At 39.1% G+C, this 25,130-nt stretch overlaps 1 protein-coding gene across 4 annotated transcripts in view; it reads right to left on the bottom strand.

Moving 5' to 3' along the window:
- PLCB4 (phospholipase C beta 4) overlaps window positions 1–25,130 on the bottom strand; it is a 124,293-nt gene that overhangs the window by 34,079 nt on the left and 65,084 nt on the right. For 2 of the 4 annotated variants that reach the window (XM_088531291.1, XM_088531293.1), the window contains exons 12-26: window positions 23,888–24,098; window positions 23,180–23,273; window positions 22,484–22,563; window positions 21,937–22,021; window positions 19,241–19,331; window positions 18,215–18,310; window positions 16,656–16,756; window positions 14,953–14,988; window positions 12,253–12,394; window positions 11,517–11,601; window positions 11,175–11,299; window positions 9,258–9,309; window positions 6,805–6,907; window positions 3,485–3,649; window positions 479–683 (exon numbers count right to left, since the gene is read on the bottom strand). In XM_088531291.1, coding sequence (XP_088387417.1) covers window positions 479–683; window positions 3,485–3,649; window positions 6,805–6,907; window positions 9,258–9,309; window positions 11,175–11,299; window positions 11,517–11,601; window positions 12,253–12,394; window positions 14,953–14,988; window positions 16,656–16,756; window positions 18,215–18,310; window positions 19,241–19,331; window positions 21,937–22,021; window positions 22,484–22,563; window positions 23,180–23,273; window positions 23,888–24,098 — 1,671 coding nt within the window. The remainder of the gene's footprint in view (window positions 1–478; window positions 684–3,484; window positions 3,650–6,804; window positions 6,908–9,257; window positions 9,310–11,174; window positions 11,300–11,516; window positions 11,602–12,252; window positions 12,395–14,952; window positions 14,989–16,655; window positions 16,757–18,214; window positions 18,311–19,240; window positions 19,332–21,936; window positions 22,022–22,483; window positions 22,564–23,179; window positions 23,274–23,887; window positions 24,099–25,130) is intronic. The other 2 variants (XM_088531292.1, XM_088531294.1) reach the window with 1 other exon arrangement.

Genomic DNA, 25,130 nt, shown 5'->3' with positions numbered 1-25,130 from the left:
AAACATACTGCACAGCAGTGCCCGAAAGTCTGATCAGCAAAGTTGACTTTTTAGCAGCGAGGATGTCCCCTATGTATGTTATGAGCGTATCTGTAAATATTTAACTTGGACTAGCAAGTTATTGCTAGTCAAGTCAAGGCATGTTTACTTTTTGAGAGTGTGGGTAAATACCAACAACAATATTCCAATATTCTCAAGAATACAGCAGTGGTTTTGCTTGGAAAAATGCAGGTCTTGATTCTGCTTTACTTTTTTACACCTACAAACCAGAAAATACAGCTAACATACAGACTTATCAACGCAAATTTTTACTTTTTAAAAAATAATTATCTTGCTAAAGCATCACCAAATGGGGAAAACCTAATTGAGACTATTAGCTTATTTCCCATATTATTTTGCATTTTGTCTTCAATAGATATATTTCACTTCTGTTAAAACTGAGGCATTGGATACATACTGAGGGATAGGATTATCTTACCTCCAAAACCATCAGGCACATATGTTTTAAGGACAATGTTGCAGAAAACTGTCGGAAGAGAGAGTGGTTTGTTGCCCTCATTCCGCAGGGAAATGTGTCTGTAACCTGCTTGCAGACCATCCAGAGGCAGGATCCTCTGACCAATCAGCTTATTATTGTCATCATACACTGCTATTCTCAGGACAGCCAGATCAGGGAGAATCACCTGGAAAGCCATAAAATGAAGAAATTCAATGACTCGAATACAGTAGCACTGTCCCCACCTCCCGTGTCTGAAGCAATCTGCTCATTCAGTTTGTACACCAGAAACACGGTCTGCTATCTCAGTAACATAGTGTCAGTCCCCTTTGCTGAGCAAAACTATGTACTTTCCGAGGATTCTTTCCTAGAAGTTTTCTTCACCCTATAAAATGGGCAAATTTCAGAGCATGCAATCCTGCAGCTCGCAGCTACACTAGCGTGCATTGGAGAGCAGTGCATGGAAAAGCAGGCAGGTAACCACGACATGGGAAATGGCAGAGGCCGTGGCAACTAAAGGGTAGACAATGCTGGATCTGGGGGGATAACGACAAAAGGGAGATTTGGGATGTATCTGGGAGAACAATGTAGAAGAGCAAGAGCACGGTGCAAGCTGATGAGATGTATGTTAAACTATGGTAAACTATGGGTCCTGCAGAGACGAGAAGCAGACAGAGGAGGGCAAGAGCGGGTGGAAGCCCCATCCCGGCCAGCAGAAGCAGACATGAAGGGAGCACAGTACGCGTGGCTGATCGAGGGAGCTGCGGTTGCTTGGATCTGTCAGCCCCCATCTCGACCAACCAAAACAAGAGCAAAATGCCCCCTGCCTCCCTGGGAACCAAGGAGGTTGCTCTGAACACTGCCTCTGCGCAGACAGCAAGGAAGAGGAGACCAGCTACCTGCGAGGGGCAACCTCTGTGCCCGTCTGCCTTGCCTGTGCTGGCAGCGGGTTTCCCAACCTGCCTCTTCTCATTGATGCTCAGAGGAAAGATCAAAATAATTTGCCTCTACTATCTCCTTTCACTTTCCCTCCCACTACTTTTCATTTTTAAGCGCAGAAGGAAGCACCGAAGCCACCTGAGCTATTTGCAGGGTCTGCCTGCCACAGAACACAGGTTGAGTTGTTACAACTAAGCCCTTGCAGCACAGTGTGGCACCAGCACTGACCCGCGCCTCCCTCTTACACAACAGAGTGACAACACAGAACTTGGGTTAGAATGACTGAAGCTTTATTTTAAAATCAATTAAAAGAAAAGCAACAAAACATGACAGAAGAACAATCAAGCACGTTACCTGTGAGAAACTGTGTAGGATTAAACCTCAGCTGGAGGAGAACAATGCAACCCAAACTGGGTAGCTAAGACCTCTCCTCTACAGGCCGTAGATCAGCACATCATTACATGATGGCTCAGGTAAAGCGTTTCTAGGGAAAAGGAGGGGGGCTGACGGGTTTGTAGTTCCCTCTCTATTCATTTGTTCTAAGGTGTTCTGGAAGGCACTCTGGCCCTCCCGACTTTCTAGCATCTTCATGTCCTCCCAGGTCTTCATGTCCTCCAACTGGAAGAACCCTTCCTGCTGTGCTTGTTTCAATCACCTGCCTAGTCACCAACAGCTGGCTTGATTAAAACACTCAGCTTGAGATGATTAGGGCCTGCGATGAAGGAAAATAACTTCTTGTCTGACTTATAGAGTTACTCAAGAGAATGTGTGGTTATCTAATTGCTTATTGCAGGTTAGAGGGGAAAGTCCAAGGACTACTGCTATTAGCATCGGTCACTACATCCATGTCATGATACCCAGGTCCTCCTCATCCAGGCTGAAGCTGTATTTTATGAGCCTTTTGAGTTAAGAAATAAGAGGCAACAGATGCTGATCTAATTGCCAGCAAGCCATGGGCAACTGCCTGATTGCCTGTCATGCACCTAATGCATTTTTCCTGTGTCTTTTCATCTGCAGAGAAAAGTGCTTAAATTCACATTCATTTCAGAATATATTTGAGTCCAGAAAAGCTTCCTGCATAAATTACATTTCTATTAGAAACTGGTTATACTGTTAAGAAAGTAGATTATGTGTGTCATATATGAAGGGTAAAGTGGTAAAACCACTCAGCAAAGACTGTCGCTTTGGAAAAGAGCAACCATTTTGCATGACAACAGAACAGGTGTAAGGAAAACAGACACTATCAAAGACAGCACTGCTAACACATGTAGTCTGGATGAAACTCCAGCTGACAAAAAATAAAATACAAAATAATATATATATGTATCATATATATAAAGACTGAGAGAGAAAAACTGAACATTGGCAATGACAACTGTTATCTCTCTCTTTATATCCCCCATACCAAGAAAAAAAGGTTTGTTTTTCTTTGCTATTGGAAAAAAAAAAAAGAAAAAGAAAAAGAAAAAAAGTACATGATGCACATGGACTACTGGAGGAGGGAGCTGAAAACACGTCTGAGGAACACAGCACCCTTCCAACTTTTCCATGTAATGACATTGACCTTAGCTTTGGATGCAGCATCTCACCTGCCCTCTGGGCTGAAGGAACAGTGCAAGATAGCAGCCACTGCCAGGGCAGGGAAGAAGAAATCTCCAAGGAATGATGGTGTCCACCAGCGGGGGCTCATTCAGAGCAGACTGCATACCTTGAACACAGGCATGGCCACGGAGGAGGTACCTCCGAGTGGGAGGAGGAAGCAAAGGGGAGGGAAAAGCCAAACAGAAACAAAAAATCATGTGACAGCTACAGAGGTTATCCATTAGAAAAACAAAACAAAGCAAAATTAAAAAAAAAACTCTCGAAAGCTTATTTCAGCTTCAAATTGTTTACTGTAGTAAACAGGAGCCCTACAAACCCTTTTTCATGGCAGCAGTACTTATTCATGTGAGCAGTCAGACTGAAGCAGGGAGGGGTGGCTCAAGTGAGCAAAGATGCTCAGGTGCAAAACGTCTGGCAACCACACACTGTGCTTCCCAAGTATCCTACCTTTCGAAATACAAATGATTCTTCATTGTAAACAGGATTCAGACCATTGTTCATCACCATGCGTGTTCGAAATTCTTTACGTATTGTGTCCGTGGGTAAACCATACATATCCACTTCAACATACGTACCAATTTTTTTGTCTGATAAGAACTGACCAGATATTACCTGCAACATAAGGACAGAAGAGTTAAAAAAAAGCAGTACAGAAAATAACAGCACTGTAAAGTATGGAGTGCTTCAAGAATACTGGCAATATTGTTGATTCTTTATTTAGTGACATCAACTTGCAAAACACCTTCTACAGAATAGACATGTTAATCTAATTGTATGAAAATGGTAAATGTAGCATTAGTATTGCACTTTTTTCCCTCAAAAGTTATTGTGTTAAAGCCTTAAATACATATTTGTCTTTAAATGGTACTACACGGAGAGTACAGAACAGAAATGATCTGGTTGTGCTGCACAAGTTAAAAAGAGGTGTGTGTATACATATGTACAAGCAATGCCTTTATAATATTTGACAGCCATGCTATAACATCTAGACCACACTTATTTTCTGAAGGATTTCCTCTATTATACTTCATCCTGAATTTCAGTGTTAATGAGAACAGACACTAAAGGCAAGTAGCAGCCCAGTGGGAAATTCTCATCGAGGCATCTCGAGATTCTGGCAGCTGTTGCTCTTTATACAGCTTAGGGGATTCACTACAGCACCACACACAAGCTATTAGTCCAAGAAGTCCCGACACGAGACACGAGAAGTCCCTGACTTCTCACCCATGAAAATACACGCGCAGTTCCTGTCTTAACCCATAAACTAATTTAATATCCCACTTGCCCATAAAGAAAATGTCATCAGCTATCAATTTTGGTGGATCTTGTATCAAGAATGACAGATTAATCAGTGTTGGAAGAAGAACATTTCCAAAGATACAACAACGGTAAGAACAATTTTGCTTCCTGGTCACAGTTGTTTGTATATCCCTGTGCATGCCAAGTTGGTGGCCCTAATCCAATGGTGAGGCGTGAACATGATCAGAGAATCAGAGAATCATTATGGTGGGACAAGACCTTTAAGATCGAGTCCAACCGTAAACCCTTCAACACCATATCTGCTAAACTGTATCCCCAAGTGCTTCACCTACACGTTTCTGGAACACTGCCAGGGATGGTGAGTCCACCACTTCCCTGATGTTGCCATCTGCACAGCGGTGCTCACAAATAGTGAACACTTCAGGAATCAGAGGTCAAGGATTTGATGGAACTGCAGTCTCACGTGTATAGTGACCACATTAACAAAATATGTTGAACAAAACCATCGAAACCAAAGAAATCCGGGTAATGCTATTCAAAACTACTGTGAACATGTGCTTGTAACTTTCTGCTCTGTTGCACTGTCATCTATTATATGTCTTGACAACAAAGAGGTGAGCGGAAGCTACTGCTCTGCTTTCACTTAGGTGCAATCTCCAAACTAAGTCACAATCTAATCAATCTAATTCCATATTCTGTGTCTAATAAGCGCAGGATGCCTTAAAGTAATTTAAAAAGCAAACTCAGGACTCCTCTGTTTTGTTAAGTACATAAAACTTCTTTTGATCCTTTTCTTAGTCAAGATTAATCTAGCAACAGCAAATGATTACTCAGTGGTAAATTTTTACTTCATTTAGATGACCCAATACTTAGAAATAGAGTAAACATTGTTAGTATGATTAAGGAGCGAAGAAAAAAATGAAACCCTTATCTTTTCACAGATCTAAGTTCATTTTGACCCATTATTTCCTTTTTCCAGGAAACATTCTGAATTACAAAGCTGAAAAGTTACGTAGCTGAGGGGTACGTGACTGGGCTTGGGTCCACTCTTACCTTTTTTATAACAGCATGCTAGTACAAGGGAAGTCCTGCTCTCAGTCAGGGCTTCTAGCTATTACTGTAGTACAAATAAAAGTAATTCAGAATCAACAAACCATGCAGTGGAGATATGTTCTTCTTACAACCCTGATCCATCTCTCTCCCTCCCCCTGTTTACATCTCCTAGGCATGTTTTGTCTTTAATAGGATTGTACATCCTCCACTGTAGGGACCATACCTGTCCCTGTGCTGATGAGCATCGCAATCTCCAGTAATGCCCCCAGCTCTGAGTAGGCACCAAGCAGTAATCTCTGCAAAGAAAACTTTTTCTGTTTTCCCTCTGTAATCCTCAAATGCACTGGATGACATTATTATTCCACTTTTACACTGCAGTAATACGAAGTATGAAGTTTTATCCTCATTTTAATCATACAAAAAGAGCACACTGCAAAAAGAAGTGGACTGAAAGCTCTCGGCACTGTTAGCACTGTATTCTCATCACCACATCTCACCACACTCCTTTCTTGGAGGGACTCTACTGCCATCTGACATCAAAAAGACAGAACAACACATTTCTGTTCTTCTGGAGGCACAAATGAAATGTTAAAAGGTCTCAAGTGCAATGAACACTTGCTTGGGGAGAGTTTGAAATCACCATGCTATGTATAGACAGTGACAAATGAAGGGAAAACTTTTTGATAAATTGCATGTAGGATATTTCAGCTAAAAGAGTGAAAAGTCAGTCACAAAATCAGATACACAGTTGTCAGTCTCCTCCTAAACTGTGAGAAGATCTAACCATGCTTCATAATTGCACCATAAGTTTTAAGGGCTCCTTAGATAGATGACTCCAAAGTTGGGTCCTTCATCACATCAACCTTTTTCTCTCTCATGTCCAATATGAGGTGAATATAGAGGCTGGGCTGCTCCACAAAAAATAAAAAAATAATAAATAATAAACTGTCTTCCAAATAAGCAACTTCAGCTCTACTCCTTTAACTTCCTCAGCCTACCAGGCTCTCCCAAAGCTTTGATTTCTTCCCTGTAGTACTGTAACACATAGTTGCCACACCTTGGGTCACAGCACAGATTTTAAGTTCTACTTGCTTTGAAAATATCCCATCCAAAAATACCCATTACAACTGAAGTTTGTGCAGTTACTTTCTACTCACAGGAATGAGCTTTATTCATTTATTTATTTGTGAAGACTAAAGTGAACCACAAAAGAGTATGACGGGGCTTAAAATTCAGTGCTAATGTGTAATAACAAACCACTTCTAACTATATCATGTTCCATTCAGTTCAAATAAACACAGATGTCTAAGCCAGCAATCAAATAAAAAAAAAAGAATGGAAAGAGTTTGATAAAATCCACGCAGTCCAAACATAATTTAGATATGTTTCTGTTCATGTTTAAATGTGATTTTGGATGTTCCAGGACGACAGAAGCTCTTAAATTTCTATTTTACCTGTACAGAACATGTTGCTGCAATTACACCATCTACAGGAGTTTCAGAGAAAGGGTCAAATGTTCGATCTGGTCGCCGCATGAAATCTGGCTTAAGTAGATACCTTATTTTAAGAAGAAAAAAAACGCATATTTTTGCATGGGAATTAAAATTGTATTAAATTGTATTAAATATAAATAAAATGGATGCTCTAGCTTTAAAAAATGAAATCACCCAGGACACTGTAAAACACAGCCTAATATTCTGTATGCAAGTATGAGGAAGGAAGAATGGAAATGTTATAGTTGTCTAAAATACAGGTAAATGTTAAATCTTTATTTTGAATTACTAGCAACTCTTTTTGCTAGTAAATCTAGACTGAGTTTCAAGATGAAATTAAATGTAATATAAAGCCTTTCATAATAATTTAAGAGTGCGTTCTAAAAATACAGTGAGTTAACACACAATAAAATTAGAAGCTCTCATTTACTCCAATTCTTTAACACTTTTGAAAAATACGGAGGATTTAATCCATCTTTTTTAAATGAAGCAGTTCCACAGAACCAAGATTCATAACATAAATTTTAGCTTGAAGCTATTTTTTTCATCTCAGTTATAAAACCTTGGGGAGAAGAGCTGATAATGTTAGTACTGACAGACTGTTAATTACAGTAGCGTGAAAGGTACTACCATAATAACACTTACAACACATCCCTGAGGACTACACACTGGATCAACATATCAATGAAGCCGATACGTGCACTGATGAATTAAAACCCAAAGATTCTGCCATCAGAATAAAACAACAGCTGATCCTCAGCAATGCTCTGCTCCATATGACAGGAATTCTCTTCCACTGATGGAAGAAAATGTCTAACTGGAGTCATGCTGCTAATTCTGCAGCCCTGGCAGACAGCAGCTGCTAGTATCTCATATTTCATCTAGTGAAATTTTGGACACAATCTTATAAAGGCCTAGACAAAATTCACAACAAACTACAGAAGTCATGGAAAAATTCAAGTACAAAGAATCATAATCTGTTTTCTCACATTTTTACGTAATACTTGGTTTCTATTTAAGAAAGTAATATTCCTCAGAAAGTAATACTCATCACACTCTACATGCATGTTATTTCATAATCTTTTATTAAAGTAGATTATGAGCAGGAAGGAACAACCGGAAATGTTCTTAGCCCACAATTTAGGCCTGTTGAAATCAGCAGTGTTCTTATGCTGCTGATTTCAGCATAAGATAGAGTTTCTATCTTATCTAGTTTCATCAACATGTAACATGCACCAGAAAATACGACTAGCACAGACAGAAAGACACAGCATTTTTATTTTAATTGCCCTAAGTTTATCTTCGTGACTAAACCAGCACCACATTTATAATGTATAGTAGCAAACTACTGCAAGTATATTACCATATATTATCACATTACTATAATACTGGAAGACTGATATGAGATATAAAACCGAAGTAATTTGATCCAGTGTTTTAGAGAATTAGGTGAGATAAATATATAGTCTCTTCACCTAGCATCTCTCTGTGGGTCTAACAGCAAAAGGAATCACACTTTGCCATTAAAGCAAAAAGATTTGTTTTCTTCTGCTTTTATTATTCAGATTAGTATATCAGTAATATTTCGAGATTCCAAACAAAATGACCATGGACTGCACTTTTGTCAAGCACCACAGCTGCTATTTGAAGAGTTCACAACTGAAATAAAGGCCTGGAAGGGCAGTGTATAATTGCCCATTCTGAGGAAGAGGAATTTTCCTACGCCCCATCCACTCAAACTTTTTTCCTGTACAAGTTTTGCATTAGTAAAAACGTTATTTCTTTTCCAAGGAATTGTAGATTTTAATGTGTTTCTGGACTGCTACTTCCTACAATTCATCATATTTTCTCTGTCTATCCTATTAAGGTATAGACACTGGAGAATTAGCTATCAGCATTTCTTGAGAATCCCTATCGTTGCAGAACTAATGAGCGAGAATTTGGAGAGATGAAACACTGTGGTGTTCCCTGTGCAATTTGCTCTCCACCTAAAGTACAAAAATAAGGAAGAACAACAAAACAAAAAGGCTCCCTATGACCTAAGATTCAACCTGCCCTACTTGACTATTCTATGAACTGTGCAGCAAATCCCCTAACGAATTTGTATCTTCAAAAAAAGATTGATAGAAGTTGAAGATGGATTTAAATATCTCTGTGTATGCTGCTCATGATCTTCTTCCTAATTTGCACACAAAGCCTCTTCTATCTCATTAAAAATGGGCATAATTAAAAAGCATATTCATCACAAAACCTCCTTGCAGGGGATAATTCTCCCTGAATTCTGCTAATTTCTACTCTTCACATAGCATCTCATTTTTCTTTTGTAACACATAATTAATAGTGACAATATTTTATTAAAGCCATAGTAAAGGATTCTGACACACAGTGACAACAGTTTAAATCACATCACTCACCCGCATGATCCATTATATTCAAATTTTCCTTGATTCAATTGCATTGCTAAATCTGTCAAGAGAGTGAAAAAAGAGGTATCTTTCCTCCCGAATAATGCATAACATGAATGATTGCTCTTAGAAAGAAAATAAGACTGCTTATCCAGAATAACTAGTTTAAGCGAAAATTAGTGCATGTAAAATACACGCACATAGATATACACACACACGTATATATACACACACACATCTAAGAAATAAAAGAGGCAAACATATTTTCTCACAGTAGTAACAACTTTTACCAACCAAGCTGAAGTCTAACCTGTGTTTACAGTCCCCCCCGAATGCAAACACAGCATCAGACTGCGGTCGTTTAAGTGCCTGGGATAAGATTCCTTCCCTCTGCCTTTTGAGATTTACAGTAGAAATACCTCCATTTGAACTAGTGATCTGGAATTATTTTTAATAATAGAAGGATACGGGCACTTCGAACATTAATCTCATTCTAAGGCAGACAACTAAAACAGACCAGATTAATCATGCCCAAGAAGTGTGTACTTCTCTCCAGTGACTGTAGACAACCACCTCTCATGAAGATGTCTGCATCTGGAAATCTTAAAGAAGGTGAGATGAATCTTGCACTGGGTTTGTAGGAGCTTATTTCCATGAAATGCCAGAACAAGAGTCCACAGAGTTCACAGGAACTTAATCTCAGAATCTAGAGCATCTGAGTTTCATTCAATGCATTATTATAGCACTTCTCTACAAAGATAATAGTCTGTTCCCTCCAAAATCCCAAACTCAACAAAAATCATTTTTCCTGAGGTTTCCAATTACATCAGAATACAACATTTTTGTTTTAGTGATCTTCTCCTGCCCATGGACTCTACCTTTAAAGAGTGCAAATACCTCTTCTGTATGTCTTTGTTTTGCATACAATTATAATGGTTATTATTCTCCTTTCTTGGCAGTCTCACAGCAGACTTGACTTCTGTTTCCTTAACTATTCTTAAGACTCTCAGCACAGCTGGGTCACAGAAGTCTATCACAGGAAAGTTCCTTATTTCCAATGATACAGGAAACACTGTTTAATTTTGCAATAGGAAGGAGTTAAGAATGACATGCATTGGGTAGAGGCAGTTTGGGCTTTCTCGGGGCTTCCTGGCCAGAAATCAGTGGTGGGCAGGGGCACAACGCTTTGCAGGAGAGAATCTGGGGTATGCTCATTAGGAATGTCTACTGTACGAAAGACATCCTTGAAAGGAAAGGAAATTAATGGTACTATCACAGGCTAGAAGAAGAAAACGGAAGAACTGGTCTGCTACATAAATGGTTGAAGACATTCCTAGATTCATTTAAAAAACAAAACCAAAAATACCCTGTTAGTTATACTCACACCTTTGTTCAACAGGGGCCTTAGATTTCCTCTCAGTTTATGTCACAGAGAATTATTTACACTCTCTGTCATCATTACATAAGATGAGTTCTTGTATCTGATTCCCTGATGCTACACATGTTACTCTCACACTTAACAATAGCTAGTCTAGAGATATATTTAGTATATAGTCATTACTTTTCACTATCTTAATTTGCACATTCCTTCATTTTTACTTTGGAGAAATGCACCTGGCTGTGGCAAAGCTGTCTCTTCAAAAACAATCTTTTCCCTGTAATATTTTTATTAATAACATTATCATTTATGTGAGTTACATTACTCTGTCAATTACTTTTACCATGAAAGGAGATTGAATTTTTGTTCCATACATTTTTTTTTATTGCTTCCTTTTCTTACGCTTCTATAATTCCCCACACGCAGTATTATTTAGCCATATGTCTCCTTCCTAAAAAAAATGCCAGAAGCAAATCCATGGCATCTGTTTGAGTGTTACTGCCCAAGCCATTCTCTAGAATTCAGGTTCACTGGTTGTCGCTGCTTACCTGGGGTCTGATAGTTCAGTGAGACCATCTGGCAGCCAGCGTTCCAGAAAATTTGAGGCATGTAATTACTGGAATCCACTCGGCCTCCCTTTGGGTATATCCGACTCATTTGTCGTTTATTATAACTGTATCATTTGTTAAGGGAAATGAAATAAAAACAGCATAGAAATGTATTGTCATAGCCTCATATCTTCAATATTTGTTATGTTATTCCTACCGTTCCTTACTGTATGAGCTACATTCCTAGTTACACCACAGACATGGAACATTGTAAATGAAGTGGACATTTGTTGTTTAGTTATCGCATAAGTAGAGAAATACTATAAACAGTTAAAAGGATACTTTACAAACTCAATTGCATGTGTCTTCAAATACCCTAGTCCAACTGATTCATTGAAAGAGGACATGTTATGATGAATATTGCGTTCTAGGAAAGAAAAGACACTTAAAATGCTGCTGTAATGATGCATCAAAATTCACAATAACGCATCATACGTAATAGCAGGATATACTATTCAATGAAGTACTGCAAAACTGGTCTGTTCCCCAAGAGCTGTCACTTATAGAATCACATCATACTGAAAATAATTTTAATAATATTTCTGACCTGCCTTTTTCTTTCACTTCTTGGAAAAATAACAGAATTTTCATTTTTTGTTTAGAACAAAACTATGACTCAGGGCTTGCACAGTGTTGCTAGATAGCAAGAAACAACACGAAAAATGTTCTAGCATGCAATATGAAAGCATTAGCTACCTCCTGATCTTTGCAGCAACCATGCTCACCTTACTCTAATGAAAAAAAGCACTAAAATGAAGTTAATCAGAAAGGGAATATATAGAGAATATAATCACTCAGCAACTTCAGATTCTCCCAGTAATTTAGTGACTCCATGTGGACGACCAATGGAATAACAAGCTATCTTAATATTCAAGGAAACAGATATCTTAAAATATAAAAATGAAAGTCATTATAGTATAAAATCTTACACAATTTCTAAACTCCAGAAACAAAGATATGAAAAAGTACTTAAAATATGCCGACAAATACTTTTATTTCATTCAACCTTTTATGTTACCTTCTGCTACATCGAAACCTTGAAATTTTACAGGCTGAGCATAGTTGACCATTGTTGATAAATACGGATGTATATTGGTTGTGGCACCTACATATTTGTAAGATGCCATCCATGCTTGTTCATCTTCAACAGTTACTAAACCCTGAAAACACATTTAAAAAAATAATCACTATTTGTGTGTGAATGCTACTGTTGGAATTTCCAACGCGAAATAAAATTATACCTAAATCTGCAGAAAGTTAAAATAAATGCAAAATAATACAAGAAAAGTGGAAATTTAATGTCACGAATTAAGATCTACTTTCTTAGGGATATATGCACCAAGCACACTCTCAAGTTACAGGAGGCATGCAAGAGGACTGATGATAGAAGAGATCCTAAATAGTGGGTAAACGTTAGGTGATGTTAGTAATGTAATTTGGGGATAAAAGATAAATGCTAAAATGGACTGAACAATGCTGCGAGGTAGTGATCTTTTCTCAAGTGAACTCCTGAGCACTGTAATTTAATATACACCTTCTGATAGCAGCTGTGGGGACAGTGCACACTTTGTACTGAGTAGAACTTGTCAACACTAAAGCACAAATTGATGCAACTGGCAATCTTTACTAACAAAAATGAACTGACATACAGGGACTGAACCCTCCCTGGACGGACAGACACCACAAACCCCACAAGAGGCAGGCTGCCAAGCTTCTATCTCTGCCCTCTTACGTGTCTCCATTACTCACATAGAGATGAACTACATTTATAAGAGAATTGCACAACTTTTCTACAGATGTCTGGTCTGTTAGAAACCCACAATAATATAAAGCACTTTTCCTGTGGATCTACTGTCCAACTTTTTCCTTTCCCTATATCACTTAGAAACATACTCTTTTCATTACTGCATCAGGAAAGCATGGCAAAGTCCTTTTTCAGGCAGTGAGCCTCTGTATGCATACAGCATAAAAGCATGAAAGAACCACGTATTTCAGAGCACTTGCAATACTGCAACTCATTTACTCACAAGAGGATAAAAAACAATGTGAACTTACTTGTCAGTACTGGGGGCATGTACATCTACCTGCCATATACTGCTGACACGTTTGAGAAAATGAATTATATGTGAAATGAAACAATTTCAGGCTGATGAAACAATATGTAGGCTAATTAGCCTAATATAGGCTAATGTAGCCAATGAGAGGAGAAAGAGGAAAAATATTGGTCTGCTGTTATTACTTCGGGTACCCACATAAGAGGAATACAGCCTGACCTCTGAGTACTTGCAGTCACAAGGAAAGGCATTTGCTGATATCTGCTGATGGCCTGGAAGTTTAGTTACCCCAAACAGACCAGCTTTGTATAGCCTTAGGTGCATTTTAGACTGAATCAAACTTCCAGTGGCTTGTGAAATGAAATGTACACCACATTTTATTGCTGTTCACTACAGCCTATCCCAGCTGTTTCCCTGGAATTCACATACTGAGCATTCACAAATTTGTCCCCTAAATAAGCCCAATACCAGCATCGTTTTATTAGCAGAGTTCAGGCTTTCTTTTTGTTACTAGGTCAATTTGACTACTACAGTTTATATAAAATTAAGACTAAAGCTCTTCAAACTCACTAGTCATTTTCAGTGTCTCTGAGTTTTAAGAGCAATATTTAAAAAGAACTGACCACACATCTTCCAAAAAAAAAAAAAAAACAGGCTCCTTTAACGTGCCTCCTGCCTGCCTGCTTAGAACTGCTAATCATATTTTACTATATGACCCTTAAATGTCTAAGAAATGAATCACACTGAAAAGGAAGTTGGTTATGTATGCCTTAATGCCAAGCTATAGGACCTGCAGCCTTCAGCTGTGTGATTACATTACTGACACCCCAGCTCCATGGCAATGCCCTAAGACAATCTACTGATCATTAAATTTAAATTCCTTACTGACATACAAATTTTAGAGTTAGAGGACTATTGTCTTTGCACTGTTCACATCAAAGGATTTAGGGACAGGACAGAATGTTCTTAAAAGTCTACTGAGATGAAGGGATGGTTGTCAAAACACATCCTTTTAAACGCTAGAGAAAAAAATGTGCAAAACTTGTTGGGAGCTGTTTTTTTTCCACTCTACCTCCTCTTCTCCCTACCTCCAACAAAAAAAAAATAACAACACACTTAGAAAAAACAACAGACAGAAATAAAGTGTGATTAGGAACAGGAGCAGTTTTAATCAGAGAAAGAAAGAGTGGTGGGAGGGGAGAGAGCCTAGCAGAAGGGATTCTTGAGAGAAGATAAATGCAGAAGTCCCAAAGGAAAGGGAGAAAAAAGAAAGAGGAAAACAAAGTGCAGTCAAGGTAAGGGAACTGGAAAAAAAGAAACAAGGATAATAAAGCTCAACACTTCTCAAGGAGCTGCCCTTTCCTAGTGCATGGCATTTAGAGGTAGGTACCTGCACTGAGATCAGACACTTCTAAACAGGGGCAAGTCATGCACTCCTGGCTGACCCGAATCAAAAGCTGCATGTTCTGACAGCCCTAACCCCAGTATAAAAGAAGCAGCCCTCCCAAAAGGAGGCAAAGCGAATTTCAAAAAATATTCTGTAGGTGTCATGAAACTGTGTATAAAATTGTTAAGCTACTAAGAATGCATGGTAAATAATATTATGTTATATATATGTTATATATAAAGCAATAAAAAAAACTACATAACATCCTGTGTGTCACCTTTTTATTGTTTTCTTGATCAGAATCTTCAACAGCCTAAGGAAAAAAAATATATATATTACCCAAAGAAAGTGCAGAATGAAATACTCATAACTAAGGCAAAAAAAAATCCTCAAAAAGTTAATGTATTTAGTAAAAAGTAAAACTCTTCCACTTTAAAATGTGGCTTATCTTTCAGAAAAATCTTGCAAAAAAGTTGCAGTGTTTTTCAAACACGGGCACACAAGATATGAAATTGAGCTACCATCCAGCACTGGGAATAGGAGGGAAGATGCTAAATGGTTAAGTCCAAACTACTGCACTCACTAGATGTAGGGGACAGGAAGTTTCAGAGAAGAATGAGAGGATGATGATGAGATGATCCTCCCTGCGAGCATGGAGGATCATCTGGATACACAGGCTGTGCGGACTATGAAAACTTAAGGGTTAAGAGTCTTGCAAACTGTGCTTTAAACAACCACATTTGGAAAAGGCCTGTCTCAAGATATTACTTGCAATGGCTAAGTGGTCTCTCAGCCTTCAATTTACGACCTGTCACTACTCAAAATCTCAGGTTGATAAATGAAGACTTGGCAATGAAGGGACCAAGATACCTAAAGAATAAGGATCAAGTCAGTGAAGAAGCAAAGAAATTACCCAATGGCATATGCTGAGGATGACTGACTAAGCTAAAGTTGGTAGTTCAAGAGCTGCTGTTTTAGCAAGCAAAACCAGCCCAAGAGCAAACAAGCTAAAGAGCAGTCCAGTGAGAGGATCCATAAAAGTCTAGAAGAACCAAGGATGCAGACTGAAAGACAACCCAAGCAGGTAGGCCTGATGTCTGCGGCACTGCTAGGGAGAGATGTGCTGCCAAGGGCAAGCTGTGCCATGGAAAAGATTTCCTTTATTGATACTTCCATCTGGAATAAGATCCAAAGCAGGGAAGAAGTGACCACAAATGCTCAAATGACAGAGGAGTATGATCTGATAAGGTACCTCAGCACTTGATTTTTTTTTTAATTGGTAGCAAGCAGCTCTGATGTCATCAGTGCCAGAGCAGGCTTAGTTTTGAATTCCAGTGTCCTGTATCTTAATTACTGTCAAGTGCTATAACCAGTAATACTCTGTTACTGAGCACAGACTGATAAACTGTACTGAATCCAGTACCAGTGGAATAAAAAGCACTCTCACCCTGTCTGCCAGCTGGCTCCCTGGTGTGGCCCCATTGCCCAAAGAGGGAATGGTCTGCCTGCTTTGCCTGTTTTGCTACCCTAAGAATTAATGAATAAAGAATAACCCAGGGAATCCCTATAAAGAAGACACAGGATAAAGCTTTGCAAGGAAGCATTGTTGAGTGAGGAAACTGATACTCTACCCACATTAAAGCTCTGAAACAGTGATGCAAAGTAAGATATCAGAGACAGGATTGCAGGAAATTGTTAGCAGCCTTTAATTAGTATTTTCGGTGATAACTGCCACTTCTTGTGCACTGTCTTCCTACATAGCTATTATATTTCCTCAATAAATAATCCATCTAATCCACAAGCAGAGAGCTAGTTCGGGCTATAAAATTTTGTGTTCTCATTAATCTGAGGGTTAAGAATTCAGTAAAGACTTCTGTTTGACTCTTCTGACAAAATATGATGCTTCCACAAAATAGGATGTCTTTTACACCCATCTCCATGGAAAGGTCCCAAGGAAATACATATAAGAAACAAACCCACCTTTTTGACACTGATGGCAACAGCTTCTTTTTGACAGTAATCATCTGCAGAAAGGTCACTTCCAAATTTGTACTCTGGATGTGCTTCTTCTTCCTGGTCAGCTGCACAGAAAAAAAAAAATAAAAAAGCAAGATCAGTGAAAAAAAAACAGTTGCTTGTTTTTTTCTGTATGTTTGTGTGCGTGTGTGAGCTGAAACAAATGACAGCCAAATGCACAGGTTTGGTTTGGGAGATTCTTAAATGGAAAGAAAACCCAGGGCATTAGGTTTCCAAGGATAGGTAGCAAATTACAGCAAAGACCTGAGATTCTTAGGGCTTGGTATGGTTAGCAAGGGAGACTTTAGTTAGGATTCATTAATATGCTTAGCAAAACTGTAAAGAAGCACAGAATTGGGAAAATAAAAAAGAAATGATGATGGGTTCTTTACATAAAGATACAAAATGGCACTGGTTTCCAGGCTTCTAATGTGTACTTTTAGAGTTTCCTCACACACCCATGTTATGGAAGATCCTTTAAATTTATTAAGATGAATTTCCATGAGAGCTCTCAAATAAGACAATAAGACTTTTAACAAAAACAAAATAATTAAGAGTATGATTTATTTGGCTTTAAATAATTTCAGAAAATACTTATTTGAGCCTCTTGGTACTCTAGCATGTTACTAGTAACACAAGACTGTAACAACACTGTTAGAAGTATTCATTCAAGTGGGTCTTGGCCTGCTAAATAGCACGTCCTCTGTGCTCCTGGGTCATCTGAAGAAAGATACTAAGAGGCCCTTCCAAAAAACCCTTCCGTTTTTTCGTTATTGCAAGGATGGACAGCAGATTTGCATCATAAAGATCATCTATCCTGAGAACTGCCACTGACTGCAATGGCAACAACTTTGCAATATGAAGAAATCAAGGACCAGAGGGTAGGCTACAGTTCAGGCAATCAGTATGAAATGTGTCACAGTCCAGCATCGTGGGACAGAGACTTGCAGGTACTGCATAATTTACCTCCTCTGAAGGTGGCCATCTAAACCAGGCCATATGAATCACTCCTAGAAATGTCTACTTTCTTCTGTTGCCCATAAACACATTCCACATCACTGGCTCAGATCTAGATGTTTACACCAACGGTATCTTAAGCTTGGCACAAAAAAATCCTAACCCTGATGTTATCCATACAGAGTATAATGCAACAGTCCAATCTGATGTTGACACAAGCATTAAAAATAGTGACAAAAATCTGTTTCCAAAGCAAATACCAGAACCTCCCAGTCACGTACTCACATATATACACAGTGAAAATCTTACTGGATTGGTGCTACAAAACAATTTCTAAAAAAATTGTTAAAAATTAGCACTCAGACAACCTGAGCTGTGTTCAAGGCTGAAGATGCCAACCACAGGCTGGCGCATTGTCAGCAGCCGCTGGAGATCTGTATAAATGGTCCTGCACCGAGCCTGGAGTTAGCTCTGCCACCACAGAGCACACGTGGGTAGCTGCTGATGCTGACCCACTGTTTTACAACACCCAGGGTTCTGAGAGACATTTTCTGTGAAATCCTTACCACTTTCTATTTCTTCTTCATTGTCATCCTCTAGGATATTTACAGGGGCAGCCGTTTCGCCAGCCTCCATCATCTTTTTCAGAGCATCGAGCTGTTCTGTTTATAAGAAAAATTAATTAGATATATCATAAACAGTTTGTAGCAAAATGAAATATACGAAAACAAGCAAAAATGACTCTCGGATTTCGAGATCTAGTTTTACTTTATGGAAACTCCAAGACTAAGTTTTCAGTTAGCATTAAAACTATGCAGAATAAGAGCATCATTAAACACGGACTGTTGCTAGTTCTGAAAAGTTGTCAAGAGCTGTATCCAAAGCTTATTGAAAAAGTGAAAGTACCTCCACAGACTTCAAAGCCCTTTGGAGCTCATATATTATTTCTCCAAAGAATAAGGAGACAGCCACCTCTTCTGTGAATGATCTATGCACCATATTCAAATGGAGGCAGAGAGCTTGCATTTTCAATTGTGTGCCTGTGTGCATTTCAGTTTGACAGCACGAACACCATCAGTATAACACTGAAGTCAGTAAATGGTCTGCATGGTTATCTTTGGCAGGAGAAGGACCAGGGTTTATCACTATGGCTATACTGGAAACTAGGATAACAACATTATTATTATTACTGAAAGAAGATAAATATCAGAACTGGCAATAATAGCGAGAAGACCAAATTGAAATTCCATTTCATTTTTTGCTTATCCTGGAAAAACACAGCAATGTAAACACACCACCATGGGCAGAATTTACAAGAGATTGTATCTCAGTTATATTTTAGCTTGAACGGCAATCTGATAAAGTTTGAGGATTACATTTCTAGGTCTATCTATGCTACATGCTAACATCACGACCTAGACTCTAGGATTCATACAAAATGCAAGGACAAACAAAGTGTCATTTACACACAGTTTATAAGACATACCGTTCAAGACCGAAAGGCAAGTAACTTGAAACGTTCAGTAACATAAAGCCCATTCGTCTTAAGTCTGAACTTTTGTTTAATTTAATACTTGACACACTTTACTTACTTTTTTCTACTTCAGGCTTCAGCCTTTTATTCTTTATCAGAATCTTTCTTCTGAGGTCATTAGGAGAAGGTAAGGCTTTGCCTGTATCAAGCTGTAAAAAAATTAATAAAAATGATAAATAACAGCTATGGGATCTCTCTGTAACCATTTTGGACTTCGACTTTAGGACAGCAATGGTATTGGGCAGTGAGCAATCAGTGCCACCTCAGGCACAGCCCTGAAGGGCAGTGTCACAGGAGTAATGCCATGTCCTCTGTTCTTCCCTATCTCACAGGAAAGCTCTGTTCAGCTGAAATAAGCTCTCCAGCCTACGCCATCCTCAGCTGCAGGGACTAAAATGTTTTCTGTTGCCTCCTGCAATGGGCATGGATGTGGCCTGCAGCTCTTCATCAGAGGGCTTCTTACTCTCCCTCTCACCCTGCACACAGTCCAAGTCACAGTTCAGCCTTTTATGAGTTGATCTCTAAATAACTCACCTTTTATGGTCCCTTCAAGCTGTAATAATGCAAGCAAGAGAGCCCACACATACTGACAGAGTACTTTACAGAGTAAAAATGGGCTGGCACTGGTGAATGGAAAACGCTACCCAGTTCTTAGTTAAGTGCTGAGGGCTTTTTTTTTTTCCCCTGGGAGGGGCACAAGGTCATGCCTTCAGCATTTGTGAAATGCACAAAATGGCAAATATCACATACAAAGTAAGTATTAGTTAAAAGTTTGTTCCAATTCGGGGAAGAAGAAAAAAAAACATTACTGAAAAAAAAAAGAAAAAAAGTACAAAACCCTGTGAGTTAAGCTTCATCACATCAGTCTGAGACTTAGAAATAGATCTTTGGGTACTGTGTGTAGTACACTCTCCACCTGAGGCCTGCTAACGTATTATAGAAAGGTATTGCTATAACAGAATACAGATCCCAGTAGAAGGATAAGCAACATGGAACTAGGAGATATTGACTGGGCTAGTAAAAATTATTAGAATAAACATTCAGATATTCTTATCCCTAAATCCAACTCTCTGAGCTAGGCAGAAGGATAATTCTGGAGGGAAAAAATAATGAAGCAACCACTGCAACCTGAAACCCAAGCACAAGAAGCAGAAACAACAAATACCAACCAAGTCCCCCCACCTCACAAAACCCCCCAAACAAAAACACAATCAAAAAGAGGTCCCAACACAATAATGGGTGCACATCTCTCTGCAGAAGGGTGTTAATTATGTATTGCCACCAGGCGAGCTCGGTTGTGGAGGCTGCAGCTCCCTCACTGACCACAGCGTGCCCTGAGCAACCCGCGCTCTCCTGTGCTGTAGTTCCACTAGATGTCAGTGCCGCAGAGATCATTTGTCCCTAGGCCTGCGCGATGCCAGTGAGCACCCCCAAGCATAGTGTAGAGCTAGATGCCTGTTTGGACAAATATTTGCTTTCATCTTTAAAACAAAAATCTGCTTCATGCAATGTCACGTCTCTCTTCAGGTCTGTTGTCCCCAGCCTGTCGAGGCACCAGCAAACAATGGAATGTGGCTGGAATAGATGGTCCGGGTCTCCAGGGATGCAGCTTTACTTTGCTGGCAGCTGGGGACTAAATGGAACCTTGAGGGGAAATAGAGACCAAATGCAGAAGGGAGTGCAGGCAGCTGAAGCTAAAGACTTAAGCCTGAAGTAGCAGCACTGTAGCCTTTGGCTGGCTGTTTCAGGCTTGTCTAAAGCTGCTGCATTTAAGAGAAGAAGAGAATAAGTGAAGAGCACAGCACTGTATTGCAGAGTTCAGAGGGGACCACGACATTTTTTTTCTCTGGGTTTTAACTTCTAGCGTGACAACCTTACTTTCTACCAGTCTTAAGTGTTGCTGTCCCTGTCACATTCAAGAGAAGCCAAGAAAAGCACAGCCCTGAAGATGCTGATGACAGGAGCCTCTTTGAAGGGGCTCGCAGGGTCAGAAGTTGGGAAGTCAGGAATAGTCCGCTTTGCCACGGTGTCCCACAACACTGAGGAGCAGCTTATTCACTGTTTTGGCTGCTGCTGGCATAGGAAGCAAGCAAACTGTTCATAGGACTAAGGAAAGCCTGGAGACGTAGCTGCAAACACCAGGTAACAAGATATTAAGCCTCAAATATTGTGCTTGTGAAGTAGCATCTGTTGTTATCTCCTGCCATGCAGGAGAGTGAAGTGCATGCAGATTATAGTGCACTTGATGGCCTAAGTGAGACTGCAGGGAACACTTTCTGCTTAATTTATTTCTTAATGAAATAATGGGGGCTACCCGGCCTGCAGAGCCTGATCTCGAGTGTGAGGCATGCAAAGTGCAGCTGAAACAAGAGGTACTGCATCCTTCTCAGATCAGACCATGCAATTTGTAATTAATTGTTTGCCATCAGTGACCAGCAATTTCAGAGTTACATATGCCCAACAAATAAACTGTATGTGGTGTATTTTATATAGGGGTTGATATTACATCACTCATCAAGGGGTTGGAGTTCCCCAAGGCTGCTCACCCAAGCCCTGTACAGAAAAGATTAAACATACCAGATAAGGACAAGTTTGTATCAGAAAATGCAGACATCCCAAATTGCTACTCAATTTTGAAAGCACAGGATTGGAGTTGAAGAGTATTCCCTGAATTGGTATTATAATTCCATTTTGATCCTCTCTCTCAAATACAGTTAATATGAAAAATAGAAACTCAGGCAGAAAATAACATACCGGATGTGTATCTAGAGGTTGTTTCAACAGGAGATCTCCAAAAAGATCTTCACAGTATTTTGACATCTTGTACTGTTGATATTTGCTGGAAAATACGACATTGGTTAACTTAAAGTGTAACAACAAAAAAAAATCACTATTGCTCAACAAGAGCATAACAGTAAAATAGTTTATGCATTCTAAATTATGCACTGCCCACTTTCTCTCAACAGAAAATTATTCTTTTACTGTAAACAAACTGTTACTATAAATCCATTATCTGATACATATGAATTTAAATTAAAGACCAAGAAAGTAGATGAACTGAATACCACAGTTAATAGGACATTCAAATATACTTCACAGCTTTACCACAGATAAAAATATTGCCATTACTAAGCTAGCTAAAGCTTAACCGGATATTAAAGCACATTCCCTTCCAAGTGAGATCCAGTATAACTGCACACCCCTATAAGGTTTTCAAATATACTCCAATCATAGTATTTTAGAGCACATCAACTTTATTATCCATTGCACTATTAAAAATAAAACGGGATAAACTATATACCTGCAGTGATTTTCAAATGAAAGGATGACAGGATACTCTGATGTAACAAATGCTGTTTCCTTAATGGCTTGAATTACATCCTTTAAAATGCAACAACAGGATTCAAATTAGAACAGATCAGGTTACAAGCATAAGGAAAGATTTTTTTTTTTTGTCCTATTCCCCATCCGGAGAAACAAAGAGCTAAATCTCAAGTGGAGCAAACAAAAGCAGAGCAGGAACAAAGTGTACGCTCCTTCTCTTCATCCCCCAACAACCTGGGTTCAGTGTTTGGTAGTGCTCCCTGCACGTGCAGCAACGGTGGCTGCTCCGCTCACAACCCACCAGTGCTGCTACCCCCAGATCTGCCATCTCATCTTGCCAGGAAGGATTTCAACTCCTTCTATCTCTAGGTTGCTTCTACAGCTAAAAACTTCATAGGCAGTAGAGAGGATTTTTATTCTGTTATGCAAAAAGCTATAGAATGTGACGAGACTGGAAAAATGAGCAACAGAAAAATGAGCCTGCTTCATGCAGGGAAGCGAAAAAGGGCTGTAGGCCACAAGGCAAAAAAGAGCCTTCAAGATGCCATATTGATGTCAGTCTGTCACGAGGCAGAAGCTATAGGGTATGAAGAAGAGGAAGGTGCCCTGCACTGATTCTTGTCCTAGGGGGTTTGTTTGGGCTTACTTTCAGACGCAGTGGTCAGTCTTTTACCTTGAAAAGAATATCTGTACACATTGCTTTTCCATGTGTTATTATCGGTTCTTGGTCTTCACCTTTTCCATCCCAACAGTCCAACTCAACACATCTAAAGACACAAGAAAAACTGTATCAATTTTCTTAGTGTTGTAGCACAGGTAAGCTATTCAGGACAAGTTCTGATCAGAGATGTTCAGGAACAGTAGCTACAACACAATTTTAGTCATAACACAACTCCTTTTAAGACGTATCTGTAATTCAGGCTGCTCTTTTATCTTTGGACATACTACCTTACATACAGTATGTGTGGGAGAATATATCACACATGAGCACCTTAGTATTCATTATTTATTTTCTTTCCATAGTTAATTGTGACATGCTACAGTATGTCGAGAAATTAAGCAGGAAATCATGAACTGGTTTACACATAAATACTTCTTAAATAAAAGGCATAAAACCCTCTCAAATTCTTCAGCTTTCGTTCTGAGATCAAACTAATGTTGTGTTTATCACAACTCATCTCCCATCTCTTGAAACCAATTCTTACATTATATTGCAGTGTTTTTCTGTGAGAAATATAGTAACTTCTATATATATATTTTCATTTGCCACACTTATTAATTTATACATTCAATTATGCAACTTATCACTGTTTAAGGAATATTATGCATATTTAACTGGTAAATTTATAAATGTTAAAGACTATTATCTACAGCTTCCAACCTGCATCCAGCCAAAAGCACTTGTCTGTACATCTCCACTGAGGACTTTCCTCCAAATTGCCTGCCTGTTAAGTACGTATTGTGGGAAGAACTGATGAAATAATGAGCTAAAGGATGATCCATTTCTTGATACAACTCCAAACGATCTAGGAAAACTGGGGCATTTTCATCTGACATCAAGTATCTGCAAAATCCATCACTTGATATGAGACCTGGAAGGAAGAAGAAAGCATGGGTTTGGCAAAAATCTATAATGGACACAAACTCTGTCAAAGCAGGAACCCTCTCAAAAGGTTACGTCTACACAAGATTTTGCAAAAAAAGAGAGGCTCCCTCTTTCAGTACCCCAAGCTAAACAGCACCTGTGCTGCTGCACCCTCCTAGTACTCCACCAGTTTCAGACTCCTAGACTTTGTGAGCAAGTGACTGTGAGTTGTGCATTTAAAAGTCTTGCATGGGACTTCTTCTGCTCGCTATTTAGTCCCGCACTGGCTGTGGCTACACTGCTGCTAACCAGCTTGCAGCACACGCAGAGATTGTTCTCTGCTGGCAAAAATAAGCAGACAAACCTGAAGACGCTCATGCGTGTTCATTTGCAAAGCATGGAAAATCTAAGATACTTCCAAGTTCATTGTTTGAAATACTTGCAGTAGTTTATTCCGTTACAATGAAAAGCAACACGGGACTGCACGTTAACTCAGGAGAGCATTTGTAATTTCACTTACTTTCCTGTTATGTTGCTTCATAAAGTATAAAAGATCAAGGGGTAAGTTTCAGTGGAAAGAAAAGACAAGATAATCAGTACTGCAATATGAGTTTTTAAAGTAGCCAAGAGGCTAAAATAGGACGGAGGACAGGACGGAAGGGATTAATAATGGAGAGTCATAGCAGAGAATAATTATCTGACCCTAGCTTGAAGCTGCACTCCTTAAAGTCAAATACGGATGCTCAGCTATTTCTAAGGCACAGGTTACAGCACTCCCAATTTTATTTTGTTGAAAACAGTCTTTTCTCTTATGCAGAAAAGTCCAATAATCCTGCCTTTTATTTTGTTCATAGTCTCCTGAAAAATCCTGTAGTGGAGCTTAGGCTTTGTAGGGTTTGTGTCAGACAAGGGTGAAGTCTTACTCAAATATTCTCAGCTGCTTCTGAGTTTTTGAGGAAGCTGCAAAAGGGGGGAAAGTGGGATATCCAGCTTTAAAAGTGTTTTTATTTCATCCATCACTGAGAACTTAAAAGTGGCA

This window comes from Tinamus guttatus, unplaced genomic scaffold, assembly GCF_059628265.1.
Source record: "Tinamus guttatus ecotype Peru unplaced genomic scaffold, ASM5962826v1 Tinamus_guttatus_pri_ptg000403l, whole genome shotgun sequence".
In the NCBI taxonomy this organism is placed as follows: domain Eukaryota; kingdom Metazoa; phylum Chordata; class Aves; order Tinamiformes; family Tinamidae; genus Tinamus; species Tinamus guttatus.
Note: the sequence above shows the minus strand (reverse complement) of the source record. Positions and strands in the feature narration are given on the sequence as shown.